General features: G+C 36.7%; 1 protein-coding gene across 1 annotated transcript; it reads right to left on the reverse strand.

Annotated features, from left to right (window-relative positions):
• Positions 1-12,054: 12,054 nt before the first annotated feature.
• On the reverse strand, positions 12,055-13,110 carry LOC141588141 (uncharacterized). Its single transcript, XM_074409595.1, has 3 exons — positions 12,976-13,110; positions 12,459-12,627; positions 12,055-12,242 (listed from the first exon to the last, which is right to left on the reverse strand). The coding sequence occupies exons 1-3, from the start codon at positions 13,108-13,110 to the stop codon at positions 12,055-12,057; spliced, it is 492 nt and encodes a 163-aa protein (XP_074265696.1).
• Between the last annotated feature and the right edge of the window lie 3,505 nt (positions 13,111-16,615).

The following is a 16,615-nucleotide window of genomic DNA, read 5'->3' on the forward strand; positions in this document are numbered from 1 at the left end:
GAATAGTTTATATGAGACAGTTGTCAGTTTTCATTACTCGACCTTCTTAGGTCGTTTTAGCCATCCTTCCTAGGCTCAACCCAACCAATTTAACCAATCGTCCCATCTGGACGGTGCAAGTTCCTAATTGCATCCAAAGATGGATAGTGACTGACGTCAACCATACCACGATACTTATTCATGTTTGTATCAAGAGCTTTCACTATTCGTGCGAATGGATTAGGAACTGACACGACTCATGTTTGGCACGAACCTCTCCATAGACCATTGTATGATAACTTGGTATGACAACCCACCCTTTAAACCAAAACCCTTATAAATGCACTCAACATACTATTATAATGCCTATTTGTATTTGTACATTGTGTGTGTTTTCCAAATCAATCACGTGTCTAAATTCCTCATTTGCAAACAAATAATGTCAAAATTTTGTGTAAATAAAATTTATTTTCAAACCTTTCAAATGTCGCATTTGTAAACCAAACAATACCAAATTTTCTATAGCCAAAAATTTCAATTTTTTAAAAAAATTGAAACTTTCGGAAAATATATAGAAAAACGTTTTCAAAAAAAAAAATCCGTTTCAAAAATTCATTTTGTAAATTAAATAATGTCCAATTTTTCTGTAAATGTAAAGCCCATTTCCTTTCAAAAATCACTTTCTGTAAAATTCCATTTTCAAAATTCAAATCAATTCTAAATTCTCCATAAATAAAATCCTTTGTAAATTCTCAAAAAAAAAAAATCAAAAAAAGAAGCGTAAAAATCCCAAAAAACCAAAAAAAAATTTAAATCAAAATATTTTCAAACCATGTAAATGCAAATGTGTAATTTCAATTGGGTTAAGTCAGAGTCAAAATTCAAACCGACTATGTCCTAGTCGGAACTCTGTCGGGTTATAAACCCGTCTTCCCTTATATTTTGTGTCTTTCAAATTCAAGTCAAGTCCTAAGGCGTCACGCCGTCATTTTGGACCCCCTATCTCTAACCGGTTAGGATCTAGTCATTTCCACACCTCGACTCACATACTCAAGGCTAACACGTCGAGTCATTCTAAAATCCGTCTCTCGAATTCTCTTAATGACACGTTCGGGACACACATACCCAAACCTCGAGTCAAGTCTATCTTAAACACACGTCTTAGAATCACGCCAACTTCAATCCCATCATTAAGGTCAACCATGTAAGGGTCACTCCGTCAAAGTCCACACTCGAGTCTAAGATCAAAGTCAAGCACTGTGAACTCAAACACGAGAAGTCACTCACGATATTTCACGAATTCACAAATCAAAGTCTAGATTTGTCGTCTTGTCCTCGTGATTGGTTGTCCCTTCCTTGCCGTTCGTTGCCTGTCGCTATAGTATGCGTGATCCCATGTCTAATCAAGTTGTAGCGCGCGTCATATCTATCAAGTAGGAATCCCGCAAATTCCACCAGTCAGCAAAATCCTGAAGCAGTTCAAGCCACAATCACCGTGTCTCTCCAAGAGGTTTATGTTATGGTCCTACGAGTTCAAGGTACAGTGGAAAATTTGAGCATTCACGTTCTCACCCTTGAAAATGAGATGGTGAAAATAAACACACCACCTTGAGAAACCACTAGTCAAGGCTGTCCAAAGCCTACATCTTGCAATAAGTGTCGTCCTAGAAAGCCGAAAACAACCGAAAGGAAACCTGGGATGCATCAAAGGGTGCTTTCTGATTTAGGCATGTCTTATGCCGATACTTTGAAGAGACTCTCTGCCCAAGACAAGCTACATCCAATAGCTCCGACTCCGGATCCACCTTTAGAGAAGTAGATAAACCTCTGGAAGGGCAAGAACTATTGCTTATATCACCAAGGTAGAGGTCATGATATCGAAGAGTGTTTTCTCTTGAAACACACCATCAAAGATATGATTGAAGAGGGCAAGCTTCCAGTGCCGCCTTCGGTCGAGCAATTCGAGAGGCTCAACCCTCTTGGGTCTAGCAGCACTAAACATGACGAAGAATCATCTCTAGACTGTTCTCATCTCCTTGATCCTCATGACGATGGAGAGATTAATGTGCTTGAGGAAGACGATATCCAAAGTGGAATGCTCATGCTTTTCATTGCCTTAAACAATAAATTTTCTAAGTTAGAGGAAGCCATTGATAACCTAAACTCTCGGCTTTCCAACATGGAGAACCAGTTTGCTGAAATGGGTAAGAAGCTTGAGGCCCAACCTCTCAAGATGAAAAGTGTCCAAACAAATCCCCAACCTCACAGTCCTAAGAAGAAAGCAACAAATAAGCAACTTATCTCTAGTTCGTCTCATCCAGGAATCAAAATCAACTATGACAACCTCATGGAGCCTTTGTTAAAGAAACCTAACAACTCTCCCAGATCATTCACAAGTCTAGGCATAGCTTATGCCCTAGCCTTGAACAAATTATCGTCTCTAGGTCTTCTTCAACCAATAGGGCCTAGCCCAGACCCAGAAAAGAGATCTAAGTTTTGGAATAACAATTCGTATTGTTAATACCATAGGGATAGAGGGCATGATACTGAAGATTGCTATAAACTCAAGCATGTCATGCAAGATGGGATTGAGGATGGTAGGATTTCTGTCTCGCTCCTAACTAGTTCGGATACAGAAACTAAGAGACCCTATAAGGAGTTTAATCTTGCGGATGGTCAAGAAGATGAACGATCCACCAATCATTTGGTGAAAAGAAGAAAAACAGACTTACAAATGCCCGACCGTCAAAGTAGAAATATTGATTGAAGACGTTATTGACTGTCTGCACCCAGTTTACACCTCTCGTTTGAAATGTGGAATCAAAACCATGAAGACTTATCAGTAGAGATTGTTCGTATCGACGAAATCATCCAAGGGGGTTCACCGTCTACATTTACACCCAATAAACAGACAATCCACATTACCGACATAAAGGTTATAGAACCTTCATCAGAAAAAGGAACTCAGCCTCCAAGGTCATTCTCAAATTTAGGATGCCTTATACGATCGCCTTTAAAAGACTCTTTGACAAAGGATTGGTCCAGCCAATCGGTCCAACCCCATATCCTTAGTACGAGAGGATATATCGCTTTTGGGACGGTTCTCAATATTGTTTATTCCATAAGGGTAATGGACACGACACTGAAACATGTTCCATACTCAAATATACCATTCGCTATATGCTCAATCGCGATAAGATATCGTTATCGACCCTCGGTCCATTAAGAGAGAAGAACTTACTCTTCAAAGACGGGAAGGTCTCTTGGGCCTTTACCGTTCTAGTATCCCAAACAACGAGGACAAGGTGCTCAAATAGTTCAACGACCCGGATCAGACATTCAAGCCACCAGATGCTGAAGGAGGATCCTCCGAAGATAACAGTGATGATTAGGAGTCTAGATCTAGGATCGAAACATAGTCTACGTCCGAGTCTAAGGCTTTCTTTCCCATAATTACTCTAATGCCTTTCTTTGTGTCCATTTCCATTTTTAGTGGCAACTTGGGGCTGTCCCACAAGTCATGTCTTCTCGAGTCTATGTTAAATAAACACATTAATCATTGCTATAAAAGTACAACTTTTCAATCCACATATTCTATCCTATCTCTCCCTTTACCCTTTCCTGTGACAATGAGAATTGATTTGAGACATTTTAAAATGAACAACACCACATGTCAAGTCAATGTGAGTGCACTTATTCGACGTTTCTGTTCCATTCCGAGTGGTAAAGGGCCTGAAACTCTGTGTTCTTTCCTTACCTATTCCATGCCTGGCAATAGAAATCCTTTTACTGTATGCCAATTTAGGACAAGCTATCTCAAGAGATTCTAAGACGAATCCAGACCATCTTCCTTGTTAATGATCCATGATGGAAGGCAAGCCTATTCCCCACAATAAACAACCTGTTTACTAAACACTAACCCATTTCACACCAAAGGTGCTAGTCTGATCCAAATCCATTGTAGCAAGCAAGTCCAAGACGATACGAGCCATGATCAAAGACAAAGACTCAATCAAGAGAAATTGGTGCCAATATCCAAGGCCGCAGTTATGCCCGTAATCCAAGATAAAAGAGTCAAAAGATAAGGCTCGATCAATCAAGTCAATGTCAATATCCAAAGTCAAAGTTATCTTCAAAAACCTTAATCAATAATCTGAGCAGAAAGCCGAGATATATTCTAGACCAAGAATCTGAGTCTGAATCAAGAACAAGCCTGAAATCAAATACTGAACAGAATAATGTTGGAAGTCTAAAAACATCAAGACGTCGATGAAGATGGTCATCTAGCACCTTCACTTAGCCTTTCACGCATCACACACCCTAAGTCCTTCTCGAGACCATTACAAGGAGATCGTTAGGAATTTTGAAAATCCTCTCAAAGCTTGTCAAGTACACCCATCCTTTAGAGCCAAGACATAGAAATTTGAACCCAGGCCACGTCATTTTAACCTACCTTTAAGTGCTCGAGCTACATCAAGCTAGGAGACTCCATTTCCAAGCTATATTACAAGCCATAATCCCATCAAGCCTTAGCCCCACCAAATCAAGTTCCAGAGATTTGTTCATCAAAGCCTCTTATTTCCAAGCTCCACATTCCAAATATCCAATCCACTTTCACCTTGACCCTGACACGGAGTCTTCAAATTCTTTGTTACCCAGAACGGAACATACCCAATTCATCCTTAGGGCCCACTTTTAGGTGTGCTCACACGACAAGGAAATTTATACAAACTTAATTATACCTCTTTGGTCTATGATCAGAGGGAGTTATTTCAAATCGATCCTTCAAGTCACTAAAGGGAATATACTCTCCTAACCCTTACATTTTAGGCCCCTAACATCATAGCTTAGGCACAAACTCAAAACTACGACCCGATTTGATTTCACTCCACGTAAATACGTCGACAGTACTCAAGGACACAACCACCTCAACCATAAACTTTCAACCTCAATTATCAACCATCCCAACCATCAACTTTGAACCTCAATTATCAACCACACCAACCATAAACTTTCAACCTCAATTATCAACCACATCAACCATCAACTTTCAACCTCAATTATCAACCACCTCAACCATCAACCTTTAACCTCAATTATAAACCACCTCAATCATCAACCTCTAAACGTCAATTTAAAACTTCCAACCACAGTTTCCATTTCTACCTCTTTACTGGGGGCTCCTTCTCGTTGCCCAGTCTCCATTTTTACCAAATTCAAGAGTCATCCTCTCATCTTGGGGGCTTCTCTTCCAAGATGCCACCCTTCCTTTATTCCTCCATTTTATTCTTCGAGTCTAATTTAAGTCAAGCTAGTGCTCGGTCCAGGCGATGGCAAGATCTTAGATCAATTCTGCTAGTTATCGTGCCTCAAAAGGGGTCTCTTTTACAGCAAACAGCGGCGAAAGATGTCCAAAGTAGATGATTGATCCATGCCTTGCCTTTATATGTCCCCATTATTCTCGCAGATCTTTTACCTTTAGAACTGAGACGCATTATCACACACACTTGGCTAGAGGTTGTACATACTTAAGCAAAGTCTGTCAAGGTCATCCCTGTGTTGCGTCAAATCTAAGTCAGTATTGCGTCAGTCTTCCGTCTTGCGTCCTAGTGAGTCGATGTCGTGTCAAGTCATGTGACTAGAGCCCATTGAATATACATAACGCATTACAAGCAACAAATTTCAAATTTCAAATTTTAAGCAATTTTATAAAGAAAAGAACTTTTAAAATTTGTGCGTTTCTTCATGTGCTATGTGCTATTTTTCTGTTAGATTGTTTGTATGGCCACTAACCAGACAGATAGTCAAGAAGCATATCTCGATCCAATTGGGGGCTTCTCCCAAGTCTTCATTCTCCACAGCGAGAGTCAAGATATTCCCTAACAGTATTCGCAGTATTGCTCAAGGTTTCTTCCATGACGATCAAGATGTTCCTAATCGTCGATGTGTTCCCCAACAAGAGTTCGTTGCCGCTTACAACCCACGTATTTCTCAGAAACAGAGTTCGCTTGAGACCAACGCAAGCAGATTCAACCTCATGTTTTTTTTGCCAGAGTTCGCTTGAGACCGACGCAAGCAGATTCTCCGGCAGTTTCTACCGACGTCCTGCTACCCTCAATATTATTGTTTCCTCACGGAGTTAGTCAAAGGTGTCGTTCTCCAGAAGTTCTCAAACCAAAGCCTCCTTCCATAGGACTGTAAACCCAAAGTTAGGATTCCTACCCCTAGATTCTTAGATCCCAAAATAGCTTCCCTTAGGTTCTTTAACCTGAAAGCTCCCATACCAATCAAATATCCTTAGGTTCATAAACTCATAAATCCTTTTGAAGTTCTTACACCTTTTTTCTTAGAAAGCCTGGACGCATTCATTCAAAATAAGAATTAGTAACCCAATAGTTCCTAAACTTAACCTTAGGATCCCAATTCCTTTTAGGTTCATACACTTCTAATATTTCTATCCATTAGGACCACATTCCCTTAGAGTTCCTACACTCAAACCTTTGTTACCCCTTAGGTTGAACTTATATTTTTGGCTTCCTACCCGTCGATGCTTTCCTTTAGGGCCCCACACCCTAGCACAATCCTTTTATATCTTTTTGGTCTTACCCTCAGCTCCTACGCACCTCCGAAAATATCTCAGGAAAGAAGTCTCAGGTATGGTTTCTTTTTATGGCTGGCGAGCTTCCTTACGTAGTCTAATGGATTTTAAACAATCCTCTTCGGAAGTCGACAAACTCTAAAATGTTCCCGACGACAGGTCCTTGGCTCAGACCTCTTGAGCCGCCTCGCGTCGCCATAGTCTTCAAATTGTAATCTTTAATTGACCTGAGGGCTATACTTTGACTTTCGCCTTGTCCAAGCCTAAGGCAAAGTGGGGGCTCTGCAGACACCTCGTTTCTTCACCTCCCGCCAAACACCCAGTGATGATTGGGCCGCATGTTTAGCATATGTCGTAATTTTATGACGTTTCATAAATCGGTTAATAAAAGATAAGTCGTACACTTGTGTCTACCTCATGGTTGTCATCTAGGTGTCATTACGGTTGTTTTAGCAGTAATTAAAGTATATTTGGATTTCGGGTCAAAAATTATTTCCATTTTCTAAAACCGTCAATCCCAAGTCAAAGAGTAATGTGCTTGTCTACCTAAGGTTAGGATGTCATAAAATGTTAGGATTATATCTCATTTTGAGTCCTATGTCACTTTTTTAGGCTAAACTTGAGTTTATATTGCAAAATGTGCATTTCATTTAGCTAAAATGACAAACCCGACCTTTGGGCCCATTTTACGTGGTGATAATGACTTTTTTGGATCTGACCTATTTCCCAGAAAGTTCTAGATATTTCTCTTAGCTTTTCAACACCGCCAAAATCACCTTAATCCGAGTCTTGTAGAGAAAGTTACGCCTAAAATACGACAGGCTGTTAAACGCGTTTTCATGCGTAGAAAAATACTACCCGAGAAAGAACGCACCAAATGATCCACCCCTTCTGAAGAGCGCAACTCTTACTTCGCCTTTTCTCAAGGCTTTATTTTTGTCCAAGTTTCCGTGTTTCAACCAAAGTCGGTTGTTTACGGATTTCTTTCCTATTCTTTTCCAAATTCTACCCTTTTCCATAATTCCTCCGTGTGATTAGTATAAATAGAGGCCTTCGCCTCACATATTTATCACGCGAGTGTCCGCCCTTCTCTTCTCCCTTTGTATTCTAAGACCGCATTCTTGCTTTTCGACACCTACATGCTTGCTCCTTGCGACCACATAAGCTCAGATCATTCTGAGTACCAGTCACGTTTGCATGACCGACCAATTTGACCACCACACCTTAATCAATCTCTTAAATTCTTTTTTCAAGGGCACTTTCATATTTGCATAGATAGAGTCGAGTTACCACTAAAAACCGATTTTAGTTAAATCTCGCGACGCTAACATGTAAGTCTGAGGGTGTAAAATCCCATTTAATTTTATATTCATTTATTTTTGTATTTTGTTTATGTTTGTACATTATATTTATGCCACACCCATCTTTTAGTTATTTCATAAAATCAAGCTTTAAAACCAATATGACGAAACTGTCCAGATCAGACGGGTGAGAAAACGCAGTGTCTGGTGCGCCTTCTGGAATAGTCGCAGCGTTTGCTGCGCCTCTTCCAGAGGTTGCTCTCAAGCTGCTATGTTTTCTCTTCCTCTCGGGTTTGTTCCTCTTTCGTTTCTTTTCTTTCTTCTTTTGATTAATCTACATCTTTTCACATGTTTTCATCAAATTATTTCACCTTTCAACATAATTTAATTCTTTTCGTAAACCTTTTCTTCTTGAGTCGGTTTAAATCGCTATTTCTTCATATTGGTTGGTTTATTCCGTCTCATACTCAAATCTGGGTTTTAGTGATTTGGTAATTAATACTTGGTCTCTTAAATTCACTTTTTGTACATTAAAATTCCTGTTTTACTTTTTAAACTCAACCTTTAAGCTTTCAAATCCGTTTAATTCGTCTTATAATCATTAGTAATCAATATTAATTGTCTTGAGACGATTTTTGTACATAAAATTCATTCTTAAAATTTATCATTCGGGTTTAATCATTAACATGTAACAAAGGCAATTTCATAACTAATCAACCGTAAATAACCAACGGATCTGGCTTTCACAGTCAGAACTCGCCTAAGAGCTGGCGCATGAAGTGATGCGCCTCTTCCAGAGAGGATGCACTTTCTGCTGCGCCTATTCCTGGTCGGTTTCTTTCTCTGCACTCGTTCCTACTTTGACGTAGCTCTAATTAGGCTTTACTAATCGATTAATAATCCCTATTATTGCCCAATCAATCTTATTTTCCTTATTTTTCAATTTATGTATTTCTTTTATTTCCTGTTCTTTATTTCTTTTGTTTTCTTTTCTTTCAAATCCCATCTTTGGCATTTATATGATGTACATTCGTCATAATCATTTGTAAATTCTATTTCATTCATCTTGTATGTGCTTCACATGTAATTAAACATAAATCATCACTTCGACCCCAATTGAGTGCTAAATTGCTTGTCCACCGACATAGAATGTATTCACATACTAGGATTAAAACGTTGGATGTTGCATTGCATGCATATAATTGAAAACATATCAAGTATAAACAACTTCCCTGATCATTAGTAGAAGCCGTTATCGAGGCGGACGAGATTAGGTGTTCAAATAAATGAGCTTCCTAATATGTACCCTCACCCCTTACTCAAGATCTTTGTGAACATCCATGTTCATTGGCATCATGAGAGTCATTCTAGACATAGAATGCTAAGGGTAACAAATTTCTTAGTGTTTATGTCACTACTTTCTGTCTTGACATGGCGCAAAGTATTCGAACGGTTCCCATTTTCCATAAAAATTGGTTGCGACTCCACAAATGCAGGCTTGTCAAACTTTTCACTGGTTTCAATGCCCTTCAAATCGGTAACGGCCCATGACATGCTTTTGGCCTCGCGCCAGAGTTCCGTGGAAGAAGTGTCGCCGCCTCGAAACCAACGCGCGGGTGGTTGTGTCCACAATGTAATGTGGTCAAAAATCTTTTAAAATGTTATGAAAAGAGCTCTCAGAGGAATTAATAAACTTATCATTGAGCCTTTATTGAGTATGAAAAAGATCTCTTAAATACATATTAATTCAAAGACACATTGAATCTGTCATGTGGTGGACTATGAAATACCTCCCGCACAAACAAAACTCAAAATCTAACAAGTCATGAATATAACATTGTGGAATCCTCATCACAACTCTTATAACAATCACAATGTCATCACTAAACATAACTTTAGTTTGAATAAAACATGTTTATTTCATTACAATCATAATGTCATTACTGAACATAACTTTAGTTTGAATAAAACATGTTTATGCTGTAAAAGTAAGTTATTGCATTAGAGTTAAAAAATCAATTGTCATAATTGAGCTCTCATAACAATCAACATTGTAATCACAGAGCTCTCAAAACAATAAAGTAATAACCAACAAATACATAATTCAAACATTTTAAATTCAACCAAATGCTCTCATAGTTAATGCATTAACATCATTGAGCAATTTCACATTAATCACTGGGAGACAAATAACCAACTGAAAAACCGATAAATAACCAGCAATTGGGCAACACTTTGGTTTGAATAAAACATGTTTATGCTGTGAAAGTAATTGCATTAAAGTTATACATCTAGTTGTCATCAATGAGCTCTCATAACAATCAACATTATAATCACTGAGCTCTCATAAAAATAAATTAATAACCAATACAGACATCAATGAAACAAGTTAAATTCAATTCAATTCAATGCTCATAGCTACTGCATTATCATCATTGAGCAATTTCACATTAATCACTGACAGGCAAAGTAAAGAATTGCATTAAACGATAATATAGCATTATTATCACTAAGGTCTCATAACAAACAACAATTTTTATTTAATCATTGAGAAGTAATAATCAGTAGAAAGACCAACAAATAACCAACAAATAACCAACATAAAGACCAACAAATGATATGCAGAAAGAGCAGCACATTAATAACCAGCAGACCAGATATCAATAGCAATAGTAATAATTGAAGCAATAAGCAACAGAAACTGAAGATTGACATGAATACCTTTATACTCTGGCATTTCTTTATATTTGTGACAATATATACCCAAAATTAATTGGGTAAACTTATTTTCTCTTCGTCATTTTCTTCAACAACCCTCGCTACACTTTCCCATCATCCACTTCTTTATTTTTCTTCACCATAAGACCATCCTCCTCTTTTAACTGTAATCTTCCCTTTCCAATTGTCACGACTCTTTCTCTTTTCCTTCTTACATGCACAGTTAACAACAACAAGAATAACAAATTAATGAGGTGATTTCATCTTTTCTTAGTAAACAAAAGTAAACAACAACATGAAAAATCAAATCTAAGTGTTTATAGCAATAAAAGTAAAAGAAACATCATAAAATTAAATAAACAACTTAAGAGTTTCATATTTTCTTTGTTATTTTTTTTTGGGTAGAATGTAAGAATTCTATTAATAATATGAGGGCCAATTACAAAAACATTTATCAACCATACAACAAATTAAGAATTGGGAAAACCAACTCTACTCAGCTTACTATAAAAGCATTACAAAGAGCTCCAATCTAACATTCTCCTACTCTGACACTTCTTACCAATTCTGATTTGAATTTCGTTCTTAATTCTTTGAAGAACAACCTCTGGCCTCCACACTTTCTGGTTAACTCTGTAGTTATTACGAGCCCACCAGATATGATACACCAACGCCATCAGCACAGCTGCCATAAAATTCCTTCTATGCTTGCCCTGACCCTATCACCAAACTAGAGCATTGCATTCTAGGATATTAGAATTGCTCTACTCATTGATCAGTTGCAGGCATTTCTTGCTATAGGGGTAGGAGAAAAACAAATGCGCGTGCCCTTCATCAGCAACACCACATAAATCACAAGTTACCTCACTACATATATTCATTCTATGAAGCCCGTCCTTTGTCAATAACCGCCCTTGTGCAAATGTAGATGTACCAGTCCACTGTATCTGCCTCTGTGCCCAGCCAAATATATCCCTTTGTAATAGAATATGCTCCATCCCTTGTCAACGTATCCAGGGAGCAGTCTCTCCTTAACCCTACAAATCCTCTTCCATACCCAGCTACTTCCTTGTGATGGTTTATAATTACTCAAGTCCATACCTTTTAAGTATATGCAGTGAACCCATTTGACCCATAGATGGTCCTTCTTTTCCATCAACCACCAAACATATTTCTTTACTGCTGCTACATTCCATCTTCGTAGGTCACATATCCCCATTATCTCCCAGTTCCTTAGGTAGACAGGTCTATTCCATGAAACCAGGGCTGGTGACTGAGAGGATGCATCTCCTTTCCACAAAAAACTTCTGCAAATACCCTCTATCTTAGCCATGATACAAGATGGAATAATATAAATCCTTGCCTAGTAACTATGTAATGTACCAAGCACATTCTTTATCAACACTAACCTTCCAGCATAAGATAATCTCTTAGATCTCAGTGCTCTTATCCTGTCAACTATCCTTTTACCAACATATTACAGTCTAGAACTGATAGCTTCTTTGCTGAGATAGGGATACCTAAGTATTTAAAAGGTAGCTTCCTTACTTTCAAACCAGTCAGATCAGCAAATTTTTCCAAGATTTCTCCTGCTATTCCATTACCATAAACATTTGATTTATGCTTATTCATCTGCAGACCAGAAGCTGCAGAAAAGGTAGAGAATCCCCTCATAACAATAATCGTGGACTCTCAATCCCCTCTACATAAAACTAGTAAATCATCAGCAAAGCAAAGATGTGTAAGGTTCAGTTTTTTGCAAAAAGGATGATGCTTAAACCCTTCAATTTCTTGAACTCTATTTAAAATCCTAGTCTAGTATTCCATACAAATTGTAAATAAAAGAGGAGACAATGGCTCACCATGCCTCAAGCCTCTCTTTCCTTGAAAAAAACCAAATATTTCTCCATTCAAAGACAAAGAATAATGGGGAGTAGTTACACATTCCATCAGCAGATTAGTGAAATGAGCAGGAAATTTAAGTGCTCTTAGCATATCCTTCAGAAATGACCATTCTATTGAATCATATGCCTTTTAAAGATCCAAGTTCATAATCACACTTGGGGAACAAATTTTCCTGTTATACAACTTGGTGAGATCCTGACAGATTAGAATGTTTTCCAGAATATCTCTATCCTTTATGAAAGCACTTTGATTAGGGCTTATGATATCAGGAAGCACCTCACTCAACCTATTATATAACCATTTTGTTATGCATTTGTAGAGAGTATTGCAACAAGCAATTGGGCGAAATTGACTCACATTCTTAGGCATATCAACTTTAGGTATAGTGTAAGAGTGGTATTATTAACCTATTTAAGCAACCTACTAGAATTGGAAAAATTCTGGACAGCTTTGATCACATCCCCTACAAATCACCTCCCAAGTATCTTTACAAAATTGTGAGTTATAACCATCAGGCCCAGGTGATTTTGTGTTGTGAATCGAAAAGATAGCTTGCCTAACTTTCTCACCAGTAACTGGCTTGTTAAGACAGCAAAATGTGCCCTTCATTTAATAGAGTCCCTTCATGACTGTGGGGAAATAAACACTCTTCACACTGCTGCTTGTACCCATCAATTTTTGGTAGTATCTTTCAAATGCATTATTGATTTCTTGTACCTGGTTTAGCACCCTCCCATGTTCATCCTCTATTTGAACTATCTTATTAGAAGCTCTTCTTTTCTTAATTGCTGAGTGAAAGAAAGCTGTGTTATCATTTCCTTCTTCCAACTAGGTAGTTTTTGATTTTTGAGCTAAATAGGTTGTATTTCTTTGTTTAACAACCAAAAAATCACAAGTCTAAGCTCAACTTATGTAACACTCAATATTTCTAATCTCATTTATTTTATTTTATTTTATTTATGAGATTTGGTTTTAATTCCTAATTTATGGGGTTTTGTTTAAATCGTTGATTAATTTCGTTTTTAGTCATATTTCAGTCCGATTTCTTTTTGGACCGACTTTATATTTAAATGACATTTTTATAATCTAAATTGGTATTCTATTTTTGCTCCAATGATTTTTTTGGGTCCGTGTACATTGTTTTTAAACAAGTTAGATAATAAACTTGTTTTATTTCTATTATTTTAAGTTTTTTTTTTTTTATGATAATGGTCCTTATCCTACATTAATTATTTTACAACCAAAATGAAGAAGATTTTTTTTGGGACCTACTTTGCTTATAACTCTTAAGTTGGCTGGTTTTTGTGAGCATTTTTAGGAGATTTTGTTGTCCTCTTTTACTTATTCTTTCCACCTAAAACACTTCTTATTTTGACCACATTCATTTCTTATTTTTCATTCATAAAAAAAATAAAAATAAAACCCCATAATTCTCGCAAGTCAGTTGTCTACTCCATTAAGGAATCACCATCATTTCTTCATATATCGTTCTTCTCTAATTCTAAGGGTAATCGATTATCCTTTATCATTCTTATTTTAGTTTAATATTTCATATGATTTATTCATATAATTGTTGCTTTTTTTAAAAGCTTGCAGAGAATCCAGTTGAAGAATAACATTATATTGATTCGAATCCGAAACAAGATAACTGTTAAGGGCTTGACTCGATATTTCGTCAGTTAAATATGAGTAGTTGTCTGTTTGCAATTTTATTGATTATTTCATTACTATTATGTTTTTTTAATTTTTAAATCTATAAATTGCATGCTTTAATCTCTGATTATTGATATGTGGCTGTAAAATTTTATATATAAATTTGTTATATTGTTTTTTTATTAAAGAGAATTTATTATGTTGTTATATTGTTATATTGTTATGGTTTAATCAATTTTAAAGATTTAAGTTATCAAATCATGAATAAATTTCATGGCAATGATATACTCCCTCCGATCCACACCAAAGGTAACATAAGGAAAATGGAGTATTTAAGAAAATGTAGAAAAAGTAAGGGTAAAGAGGGAAAATATTGGTAGTCCATGTAATTGTGGGTAATTGTGAGATGGTATGTGGGGTATGTAATAGCATTTTGTGTAACTATAAAATGGGTATAAACTATAAAGACAACTTGGGAATGTTGTGGGCCAAATAAGGTATGTTACCTTTGGCGCGGATCGTCCGTTTTAGGTAAGTGTTACCTTTGGTGTGGATCGAAGGGAGTATTTAAGTTGTAACACCCCGGCCCAAACCTAGGACCGAGAGCGGTCACTCACTTTAGCTTGTCAGGCTGTGTACATGGCCCAAAAATCAACACGGGTCCTTTCCACTGCATTTTGTCTTCACTCATGCGCATCCCGGGAACATTACCAGCAGGTCACCCATCTAAGACTACTCCTAGTCAAGCGCGCTTAACCTTGGAGTTCTATCTCATGGATAACTAGAAAAGAAAGTACACTTTGTTGATATGAGTAGTAATTTCAATCCATTTAAGCACTAGTCTGGTTTAAAGCCAATCAATGGACCTCTTCAACGGGTTACCCCACCCGAATAACGTCTTCAATTCAGTAGAGTATTACACATCCCCAATTGAAGAACGCCACGTCCTCGTTACGCCTGGCAGCATCTGATCGCAGCCGAGCCAAACCCAGAATCCTCCCCGCTAGGTTGGTGACCCGGGTACTCCAGACCACATGTTCACCATACGATCACAGGGTTGCTCTGATACCACATGTAACACCCCGGCCCAAACCTAGGATCGAGAGCGATCACTCACCAGGTTGTGTACATGGCCCACAGATCAACACGGGTCCTTTCCACCACATTTGTCCTCACTCATGTGCATTTTGAGAACCTTCCGAGGAGGTCACCCATCCTAAGACTACTCTCAGTCACACACACTTAACCTTGGAGTTATTTCACATCGATAATCAGAAAAAAAAAAGTGCACTTTGTTGATATGAGTAGTACTTTCAATCCCTTTAAGCACTAGTCATATTTTAACCCAATCAATGGACCTCTTCAAGGGGTTACCCCACCCGAATAATGTCTTCACTTTAGTGGAGTATTACATCAGTCCTATAGAATATTTTGATGTTTAAGAAGTTATAAGATCCGGTTTATAGGTTTAAATTATAATTAAAAGCATTTAATCTTTATTTATGCAGAATTAGTTTTTGATTTTTAATAATTAGTTTTAGGAAGTTTTAATTTTCATGGCCTATGCTACTGACTCAAATAATTAATTTAAAATTGAAAAAAAAATTCATATGAGTTGTTTTGGATCTATTTATATTTTTAATAATTGAAATACAAATATGGCTGTTTTAAAGATATATTTTAAATAAATGGATTTCATGACTTTTGATTGCTGGGAAAATTATGCATGGTCTTGTTATGTCATTCCAGAATGCTAAAAAGTTTCTCTAGGACCGAATTAGTCAGAAGCTATTTTTATTAAATCTATTGGTGTTTTTTTGATATTATTGAAAATCTGGTTTTTAATTCGGTTAAAATAACAAATGAATATACACTTTTACGAAATTTTACAGGCTTATTCGTGTTGGTATGAAAAGTGTCCCCGTAAAATTCGTAAGATTCTAAATTAAACTCGATTTTACATAAATAAAATACTAAAGGTTTTGAGGCTAAATTCTGGAAAGAGGCATTATGGTCATTTTTCATGTAAGTCCATATTGTCTAAATTACCTATTTATAAATAAATAAGTGACCAAATTTTTTTTTTTTAAATATATAATTGCTTTGTATTTAAGAATGTTTTTTATAACTTTTCTAAAATATTTATGCTATTTTAAGAAGTTACTACTTTTAAAAAGTTATTATTTTAAGAATTTACTATATTTGGAAGTTATTACTTTTGTACACTACTACAAATACAGGCAACCACAACGGCCCTTTAACAACGATTATTCACGAAAATCACAATAGACGTTGTAGAATGTAGGAATTTCACTAAAATCAATTGTATGGTTATAATAGTTTTAACAACGGGTCACACATTTGTTAATAATTTGGCGCAAAATTTTTGAAAATAATCACAACGGTTATTTTTGAAACCCGTTGTTAAAACTTATTTAACAACGGTTGTTTTTTACAACCG

This window comes from Silene latifolia, chromosome 6, assembly GCF_048544455.1.
Source record: "Silene latifolia isolate original U9 population chromosome 6, ASM4854445v1, whole genome shotgun sequence".
Classification (NCBI taxonomy): domain Eukaryota; kingdom Viridiplantae; phylum Streptophyta; class Magnoliopsida; order Caryophyllales; family Caryophyllaceae; genus Silene; species Silene latifolia.

Coding starts and splice junctions, on each gene's coding strand:
- LOC141588141 (XM_074409595.1), bottom strand. CDS start 13,110: ATGAAGGGCACATTTTGCTGTCTTAACAAGCCAGTTACTGGTGAGAAA. Junction 12,628..12,975: donor TTTGTAAAGATACTTGGGAG/GTGATTTGTAGG, acceptor GATCTTTAAAAG/GCATATGATTCAATAGAATG. Junction 12,243..12,458: donor AAAGAGAGGCTTGAGGCATG/GTGAGCCATTGT, acceptor CCTTTTCTGCAG/CTTCTGGTCTGCAGATGAAT.